This window comes from Prionailurus bengalensis, chromosome B4 (genome assembly GCF_016509475.1).
Source record: "Prionailurus bengalensis isolate Pbe53 chromosome B4, Fcat_Pben_1.1_paternal_pri, whole genome shotgun sequence".
Taxonomy (NCBI): Eukaryota; Metazoa; Chordata; class Mammalia; order Carnivora; family Felidae; genus Prionailurus; species Prionailurus bengalensis.
This window is the reverse complement of record NC_057358.1, coordinates 13,879,356-13,889,112: the sequence shown is the minus strand read 5'-3', so window position 1 is coordinate 13,889,112 and position 9,757 is coordinate 13,879,356. Positions and strand designations below refer to the sequence as shown.

Here is a 9,757-nt window from a genome sequence, read left to right as displayed (position 1 = left end):
CCGATGAACTGTACCTAGAGATGGGAGAGGAGACGTGAGACGTCTCAATATACTGTCTACAGTCCAGGTTTCTCGGTTTACGAGGGGGCGGAGGTATACATATATACACAAAAAGGAATCCCCACTGATTTCCTGCCCTGCAGAGACCTCTCTGGATTTCCTGAAAACGGTCTCTTGAGAAAGAATTGGGGAGCGAGCCAAGAGCTGAGAGGAACTCATTTGAATTCCCAGCTCCTTCCCTTTCCAGTTCCAAGCTGCACCCTCGCTCGCAACTGACTACCCTCGCGCGAGGCTGGAGAGCCGGACGGCTGCCTCCTACACGGCAGGTGCGGCTCACAGCTCAGCCCCGCCCCCAGAACCAATGGCCAATGGGAACCATCCAATGGGAGCTGGCGGGCGGAGGCGCGCCGCTATTTAAGGAGCCGCGGGGCGGGGTCTGGGTGAGTGTGTGTCGGGAGTGTGGCTGCCGTTGGGTTTTGTGACCATGTCTCTGCAGGTAAGTCGAAGGCTGTGAGGGAGGGTTTGCCCCCCCCCCCCCCGAGGGGATCGTTGCAGTGGGGCGTGTGGCAAGCGTGACGCTCCTGGCCGGCGGGCCGCTCGGACCTGGAACTTGGGACAGTTGCTGCCTGCAGTCCTCTTGCCCCCGTTTCCTCCCCTTCCCTCATCCCCGCTCCCGCCCGCCCCGAATTGTCCGTTGTGACCCCAGGACACTCCCACCTGCTTCGCGAGCGTCCATTTAGGACATGGGGACCGCACCGGTGCCATCTATGGATGGCGAGCCGGGGCTCCCTATGGCAACGCTTGTGAACCCCGGGGATTGGTTAAATGCCAAGTAGGCTCACGTTCCCAGGAGGACGGACACCGAGTTGCTCCGGGAGGATCAGGCGGCCCTGCCCCTCCAGTTCTTCCCATCTGAGAAATGGAGGCGAGGGCGGCTGGGGTCCCACCCACACCGCCTCGCTCCTTGGTACAGCCAGGGGCCTCTCTCAGGCAAAAGTTGTTTTGGGCAGCAGAGAGCTGTAAAACTACAATAAAAAATACTATTTTGCTGATATGCGAAAAAAGTAAATGTTCAGGGTGGGAACTTTGGGGAAAGAGAACTAATGTAAATAAAGGCCATCAGGAATTCCTTCACCCAAATGACAACCACTGCTAACACGATGGATTCGTTTCTAGTATGTGTGAAAAATGTGTATGTGTATATATATGCCTGTACGTGCTTGCACATACAGGTGCATGTATACATAGATACATGTGCATGGTATAAGTGTGTATATACACACACTGATTCGATTATACTCTTATGTGTATACAGTTTTGTTCCTGTACCTATCACTGTATTATGAGCCCCCTTCCAAACCCCTGTCCGTCCTTCGGGTGCTGACCCCTTGGGCTTGGGCTAAGTGCCATGTCCTCTGGGAAGGCTTCTTCCACGCCCACTGACACTCTGTCCTCTGTGTCCCCAGAGTGCCTGCAGCTCCTCCACTAAAAAGTGTCACGTGATCACTGTTGACTTGCTCATCTCCCACTGGAGGCCCAGCTCCTTGGGCGCCGGCTGCCCTGTTTCGTCCCCATGTGCCTGGCAAAGGCCTGGCACACCATAGGTGTTCAGTACGTGCATTAAGTATTATGATCCAAGTGATGAGCTCTGGCTGGGCAGAGTCAACAGAATGAAATCAAGAATATGTGCTTTCTTAATGGCATTTAATCTTAACACCTTCCCCCTGAGGTTAATAGTATCATTTTGGGGGGGGGGGTGGAGTCTGAATCACAAGCACTTTGTTGCTAGCATAGAGTCCCATGGCATTGTCTCTCAAAGCTAGAATTCAAACCCAAGATCCTGATGTGAGGCCAGTGCTCTTTCCACTTGAGCTCCTCATGGTTGCACTGGGAAGGGCCCCATAGAGAGGGTACATGGGAGCCACACCATGGAGCAGGAATGTATCAAGTTGTGGCCCCACAAAATGGCACGCTGGATGGAAAGAATGATCTTGGTCCCTGCTCTGGAATGGGCTTCTCTACCCTGGAAGGGAGAAGAAAGGGGGATCCTTGAAGTTGTGTGTGAAACTGTGTCAGGGGCTGACCTCTTGTAAAGAGGGCCAAGTGTTTCATTAGGTTATCAAATGGTTCCATGTTCCCCCATATTATGAGGAACGCTTTTCCAGAAGTTCCTTCCTGGAAGGCAGGGACCTAGCATGGTTGCTGAGAATTCTTAGAATTCTCCTCAAGGCTTGGCTTGCCAAGGGGAATTGGGTTTCTGTCACTGGGAAAGGGCATAAGACCTTACAGCAAGCAAATCTGGAGGCAAAGATCCCTATGCCTCTGAATAGCCCTGCTTGGCCCTTAGGAAGCCGTGGGCACTTATGGAGCATTTTCATTTTGTCCTGATTATAGACACAAGAGGGGCACACTATAGAACATTTGGACAGTATAGAAAGTGGTAAAACACCAGAAAACTTACCAATAATCAGAGGCAATTACTGTTTGCATATTTTAGTATACTTCTTGCTTGTCTTTATTTTTTCTACATGGCTTACAAAGCTGAGTGTATAAAGACAATTTGGTATTATTTGTTAAATCAACATATTTTTCATTGTGAATAAGTTTTCTCTAGAATTAGGTTGGTTTTTTTTTTTTTCCCACAAAGAGACTTAAAATAATAATGGTAGCTTTTGTTAAACACTCACCATGTCCCAGGCACTATTTAAAATATTTTATATGTGTTGGGACGCCTAAGTGACTCAGTTGGTTAAGCGTCCAACTCTTGACTTTCTCTCAGGTCATGATCTCCCGGTTTGTGAGTTTGAGCCCCATGTCGGCTCTGCACTGACAGTGTGTGGCCTACTTGGGATTCTCTCTCTCCTCTCCACAACCCCCCCCCCCAAATAAATAAATAAACTTAAATAACTATTTTACATGTGTTAACCTGATTAATCTTGCCAACAACCTTGTGGATAGGTGGTATTATTGTCCCATATTCTGGCTGAGAAAACAGACACAGGTTAAATAACTTCCAAGGACACATAGCTCTTAAGAGATGAAGCTGAGATTCTAATTGGGGCAGTCTGGCTCTGGAGCCAGTGTTTTGTTTTTGTTTTTGTTTTTGTTTTTGTTTTTGTTTTTTGAGAGAGAGAGTGCACGTGAGCAGTAGAGGGAGAGAGAATCCTAAGCAGGCCCTGTGTTTAGCACAGAGCCCGATGTGGGGCCTGATCTTACGACCCTGAGATCATGACCTGAGCCAAAATCAAGAGTCAGATACTCAACTGACTGAGTCATCCAGGCACCCCTAAAGCCTGTGTTCTTAACCATGACATTGTTTAAAGCAGTTGGCAACTTCCTAGAAAGAAACTCGGAAAGAGAAGGCAGGGTGTATGACCCTTGTCACATGCACCCATGCTTCTTAGACCCTTGTAAGGATTAATTAGGAGGCTGGGCCATTTTCCAGGTTATTTAGGTTGGAGAACCCAGTCTCTCTGATTCACAAGTGATTTTTGTTCATGACGAAACAACTGTCCTAGTTGTGCTACTGTTCTGTCTTTGGCGCTGGAGGAAACTTTATCCAGCACCTCTGCTGAGATCACTGAGGTTCTGACATTACATTGGGGCTATCCACTTTCTGTACTGGGACTTTGGATATTTGGATCAAAGGCAGCTCTGCATTGGAGAAAGAAAATGGGGGTGGGGGTGGAATGCCTTCTTGAACTTTTCTTGTTTGATACCCAGGCCGGTGACATTTCCTGCTTATCCCTGATTTATTTTTTTAACGTTTATTTATTTTTGAGACAGGGAGAGACAGAGCATGAACAGGGGAGGGTCAGAGAGAGGGAGACACAGAATCTGAAGCAGGCTCCAGGCTCTGAGCTGTCAGCACAGAGCCCCACGCGGGGCTCGAACTCAAGGACTGCGAGATCATGACCCGAGCCGAAGTCGGCCGCTGAGCCAACTGAGCCACCCAGGCGCCCCTGCTTATCCCTGATTTAAATAACACAAGGTAAAATAATGCTTATTTTTTTTTTTAAAGAATAGAAAAATTCTATTAAGGAAAATAGTTACCAAAGCCCTTTTTATAGAAACGAAGAGGTTATAAGACAAGGGATAAAGCTAAGAGCACATAGGGGCCTCCTGGCTGGCTCAGTCTGTGGTGCGGGCAGCTCTTGATCTCAGGGTCATGGGTTCGAGTCCCACACTGGGGGCAGAGATTACTTAAGTAAAATATAAAACAAAATCTTTTTAAAAATACTGGGGGCCCATAGACATTCCTCTGTGCAGAATATGTCAACGGGGAGCTGCCGGCCAGCCTGACGATCTCTGGGAGTTGGGCAAAGAGGAACCAGGTGGTGAAAGCTCTAGACAAAGACTGGTTGGTAGCAAAGCTATTGCAAATGGCAAAGGGTGGATTGAGGAAGGAGAGGGGGAAGTGTCCATGAGGGGGATCAACAAAGCTGCACTAAGTGTAATGTTGTTTCTAAAAAGTTATATTTGTATGCTTTAAACTTACAAGAAATGTGGGTTGAAATTTCTCTTGATAGATTTTTTTTGCCACCTTTTGACCACATTCATCCATTTCCCCCACCCTTCATCCCCACCTGTGGTAACTGCCAATCTGTCCTCCTTTTCCCTAAGTTTAGTGACCTTAGATTCCACATACAAGTGAGGTCCTTTAGTATTTGTTGGCCTCTGTCTGACTTCACCTCACACAATGCCCTCAGGGCCCATCCTTGTTGCTGCTCATGGCAGGATCTCCTTCCCTTTTATGGCTGAATGATATTCCAGGATGTGTGTGTCTGTGTCTGTATAATATTTTCCTTATCCATTCATCCATCATTGTGATGAGGGACCATAAGGCAAGCTGAGGGTCAAGCACAAGCTAGCACAACCCACCCCCCCTTGCCACCCCAGGTGGGATATGTGTGACATTCCTCAGACACTCCTGGCTGCCCAAGAACAAAGGAAAGGACAGAAGATAAAGGGTTAGACTGATAGAGTCTCCCTCAATTTACAAATATCTTAGTAGTAATATCACAAGAAAAAGGCAGTCTTATCAGTAGCCTAAAGTCCAGGAACTGCCTACTTTCCTAATGTTAATGCTTTGCTAGAGGGAAACACAACCTTAGCTTGACAATAGCTAGGCCTCCAGTAATCTATGAGTCTTCTTTAGCATCTGGAAATCCCTTTGCTGACAGCTCAGAGCCTGGAGCCTGCTTCTGGATTCTGCGTCTCCCTCTTTCTCTGCCCCTCCCCTGGTCGCACTTGTCTGCCTCTCGAAAAAAAATAAACATTAAAAAAAACAAACCACTTCCTCTTGACTTTACCTCCCCCATCTCCATAGTGTATAACCAGTCACTGTTCACAACCCCAGTGCTGCTCTTTCTGCCCACAGGTCCTGTCCCCGTGCTTTAATAATAATCACCCTTTTGCGCCTCTTCAAGAATTCTTTCTTGGCCATCGGTTCTGAACCCCCTCCATCACCCCAAAACCTCATTGATAGGACACTCAACTTGTACTTTCCATGTCTTGACTCTTGTGAAGAACAAAAACCAAAACCACTGGGCGTGACCGTGGGGGTGCCAGCATCGCTGTGAGACGGGCTTTGCTTCCACCCAGAGGCAGAATTGCTGGATCACGTGGGAGCTGGATTTTTAATTTGTTGTTTTCCACTGTGGCTGCACCAGTTTCTGTTTCCACCCATAGCGCGGGAGGGTTCCCTTTTCTCCAAGGTCTCAGCAACACTATTTCTTGTCTTTTGATTTTAACCATCCTAATAAGAGTGAGGTCATATCTCGTGGGTTTGATGTGCATTTCCTGGTAATGAGTGATGTTGAGCACCTTTCCATGTGTCTGTTGGCCATCTCTATGTCTTATTTATTTCTTCTTAATTTATAAAGGATGTATTGGATTTTTTTCAGAAAAATTCTCTAAACTACATAACTAAGTTCTACACAGACAAGCTCTCATTCTTCATTTAGCCTTGATTTTCTTAGTTTTCATGTTTCTGATCATCTGCCATCTTTTTTTGTTATTATCTCCATTTTATTTATTTTTAACTTATTTATTTAAATTCAAGTTAATTAACATAATTTTTTTCATCCACTGTCTTTTAAACCATTTGGCATTTTGTTTTTTCTGCGTTCCCCAAGCATTATGCAGCAACTGGGCTGCGGCCCTTCTCACTGGTAACCTCTTCTTTTCAAGAGACAGGCACTTATTTACAATAGTTCTGTCGGTTCTGGGACCATATGAAGAATTCCGTCTAAAGGCTTTCCCTGCTTGTTGTCTTGAATCTCTCAGATCCTGATCTTTCAGCCTTAGAGCAAGTAGCTTTCATCCTAGACTGTACTTTTTATGCTTTCTCTTCAGCTTTCTGGGAATCGTTTCTTTTTTTGTATTTTTCGTTTTTCTTCTGCAAATGAGCTTCTTTCAACTTTCCTGATGACTTCTTTATGTTGTCTGGCCAGCTGTAGTTAACTTGTCTAGAATGTTCTCTGGGAGGGGTTTTCTTTTTCTTTTTCTTTATGCCTTCTTCTGAAGCCCTTTATCAGTGCGCACCCCTGACGCCCCATCTGAAGCCCAACCACCGCTCCTCTTCTCAGCCTTCCCCAAAAGGGAGCTCCACTTGCTACCCTGCTGCTGGGCTGCGCCTCCTTCTCCTCCCCCAGGGGGTGCTCCGCTTCCCCTACCATCCCACCCCCCACCCCCAGGTGATGCCCTGCTTCTCCGTCCTCCCCCAGAGGGTGCTCTGTGCTCCACCTCCTACGCTGGGCGGGCTGGCTCTCCACCCACATCACTAGTGACGAGGTGCAAGAGGATCTGTGCGGCGTCGGACCCTCTCCGTTTGCCTTCCTTTCCCATTTTGTTTAATTGATTTTTTTAAAGCTGTCGAGTGGTATGAGTTCTTTATATTTTTTAAATATTAAGCATTTTTTATTTTATTTCATTTTTGCATTGTTTATTTTTTAATTTTTTTTTTTAGTATATGAAATTTATTGTCAAATTGGTTTCCATACAACACCCAGTGCTCATCCCAAAAGGTGCCCTCCTCAATACCCATCACCCACCCTCCCCTCCCTCCCACCCCCCATCAACCCTCAGTTTGTTCTTATTTCTTTCCCTTCCCCCATGGGTTTCTGTTAAGTTTCTTAGGATCCACATAAGAGTGAAACCATATGGTATCTGTCTTTCTCTGTATGGCTTATTTCACTTAGCATCACACTCTCCAGTTCCGTCCATGTTGCTACAAAGGGCCATATTTCATTCTTTCTCATTGCCACGTAGTACTCCATTGTGTATACAAACCACAATTTCTTTATCCATTCATCAGTTGATGGACATTTAGGCTCTTTCCATAATTTGGCTATTGTTGAGAGTGCTGCTATAAACATTTGGGTACAGGTGCCCCTATGCATCAGTACTCCTGTATCCCTTGGGTAAATTCCTAGCAGTGCTACTGCTGGGTCATAGGGTAGGTCTATTTTAAATTTTCTGAGGAACCTCCACACTGCTTTCCAGAGTGGCTGTACCAATTTGCATTTCCACCAACAGTATTAAGCACTTTTTAAAGATACATGATTTGCAAATATTTTTTCCCATTCCATAGGTTGCCTTTTCATTTTGTTGATGCTTTTCTTTACCTTGTAGAAACTTTTCAGTGTGATGGAGTCTCACGTCTTTATTTTTGTTTTAGTTGCCCTTGCTTCTGGTGTCAGATCCGATCATTGCCGAGACCAGTGTCTGCCCCCTTTATTTTCTATCTAGGAGTTTTATGGTCTAAACCAAAGGTCTTACTTGACCTTACTTTAAATCCACTTTGGCTTGTGCATAGTGTCAGATAGTGGTCCAGCTTCATTCTTCTGTATGTGGCAGTCAAGTGGTCCCAGCACCATTTGGTGAGGAGAGTGACCTTTCCCCCATTCTGCATTCTTGGCTCTTTGTCAAAAATTAATTGACCGTATACGCATGCTTTTATTTCTGGGCTCTCTGTTCTGTTTCATTGATCTGTTTGTTTTTAGGCCAGTACCATACTGTTTTGATTACTGTAGCTTTGTAATATACAGTAGTTGCAAGTCAGGAAGTGTGATGACTCCAGCTTTGTTTTTCTTTCTCAAGGTTGCTTTGGCTGTTCTATACAAACTTTAAGGTTGTTTTTTTTCTATGTAAACTGTGCCATTAGAATGTTGATAGGGATTGGCTTCGACAAATCTGTAGATTGCTTTAGGTGGTAGGGACATTTAAACAAAATTATTTCTTCCAATTCATGAGCATAGAATAGCTTTCCATTTATTTGTGTCTTCTTCAGTTTTTAGAATTTTCAGTATTAAGAACTTTTAGTATTGGGGCGCCTGGGTGGCTCAGCCAGTTAGGCATCCAACTTTGGCACAGGTCATGACCTCAGGGTTTGTGAGTTCGAGCTCCACATTGGGCTCTGAGCTGACAACTTGGAGGCTGGAGCCTGCTTCAGATTCTGTGTCTCTCTGTCTGTTCCCTGATTATGCATGCACGCTCTCTCTCTCTCTCTCTCTCTCTCTCAAAAATAAATAAATAAACATTTTAAAAAAGAATGCTCATAATTAAGAGTTTTATATAGTTGTCCCTATCTTATCTGTTTATTAGGTACCAGGAGAGGTATCTGTAAACGATAGTTCTGGTGGAGCCAGACTGTAATGGTTCCAATTCTGTTTGAAAGCTTCCTCTTTCTTTTTGAGTTCCCGGTGTTTGGTGGTAAATGCCCCCAAGATAGATGGGCCTGCCGGAAGTTAGTGAATGCACGATGCACCTTTTTTTCCTTTTGTCCTAGGCTGATTTTGATAGGATCGCCGAAGATGTGAAGAAGATGAAAACAAGGCCAAATGACGGAGAACTGAAAGAACTCTATGGGCTCTACAAACAATCTGTAGTTGGCGACATTAATATTGGTATTTCATATATATGTATATGTATGTTAATATTTTTAAAATAATATATTTAAAAATAATGATCAGTTTCATTTGAACAATGTTTGTTAGAAGTATAGAGTGAAAAATAACCTTGAAAATGTATCTGTCCTTCTTTTGGCAGAGTGTCCAGGAATATTAGATTTGAAAGGCAAGGCTAAATGGGAAGCATGGAACCTCCAAAAAGGTTGTTAATTCTTTAATAAGCGAAATAAACTTTCTTAATTGCCCGATACATCAGTGAGATAATCTGTCTTGTCTTTCTAGGGTTATCGAAGGAAGATGCCATGAGTGCGTACATTGCTAAAGCAAAAGAGCTGATAGAAAAATACGGAATTTAAAATTCAGCTATGAGAAAGTTTTTCTTTTGAAACCTTCATAACGCTGTCATGACCTAACATCCGGATAAGAAATGCACGGTTAACTCTACATGTCGTGAATATTTTTGCCATTAACATGAATTGTAATCCTTAATTAGCGGTACACTGAAACTGTGTTATGTAATGAAATTTTACTTGCCTACACCAGATGATTGTAAAAGTTCTTTTTAAAAAAATTTTTTGCTCTGGTAGTATGTGCACAAAAACATTAACAATTTTTTTTTTGGCTTACCAGTTTTTCTACAGTGAGTTGACATTATTGGTGTATAATCAAAACAGTTTATTAAGAACGAGTAACAAGGTTTTTCCTTTGTTGCACCGTGTAGCTTTGGGATTCTCACTGACCTGGGGCCTTGGTCAACCATAGACATCTGTGGTTCTTGTCCTTAGTCTGTAATTCTTTACTAGGTGACTGAGGCAAATTATGTAACCTCGCTAATCAGCCTCCTC

General features: G+C 44.4%; 1 protein-coding gene across 1 annotated transcript; it reads left to right on the top strand.

The window, feature by feature from the left end:
- Nucleotides 1–372: 372 nt before the first annotated feature.
- Nucleotides 373–9,449, top strand: ACBD7 (acyl-CoA binding domain containing 7). Its single transcript, XM_043562113.1, has 4 exons — nt 373–496; nt 8,792–8,909; nt 9,052–9,114; nt 9,195–9,449. The coding sequence occupies exons 1-4, from the start codon at nt 485–487 to the stop codon at nt 9,266–9,268; spliced, it is 267 nt and encodes an 88-aa protein (XP_043418048.1). The 5' UTR covers nt 373–484; the 3' UTR covers nt 9,269–9,449.
- Nucleotides 9,450–9,757: the final 308 nt, after the last annotated feature.

What these genes read in the sequence shown, in the direction of transcription:
- ACBD7 (XM_043562113.1), top strand. An exon ending in AGTTGGCGACATTAATATTG is followed by an intron (nt 8,910 to 9,051) that starts GTATTTCATATA and finishes TTCTTTTGGCAG; the next exon opens with AGTGTCCAGGAATATTAGAT. An exon ending in AGCATGGAACCTCCAAAAAG is followed by an intron (nt 9,115 to 9,194) that starts GTTGTTAATTCT and finishes TTGTCTTTCTAG; the next exon opens with GGTTATCGAAGGAAGATGCC.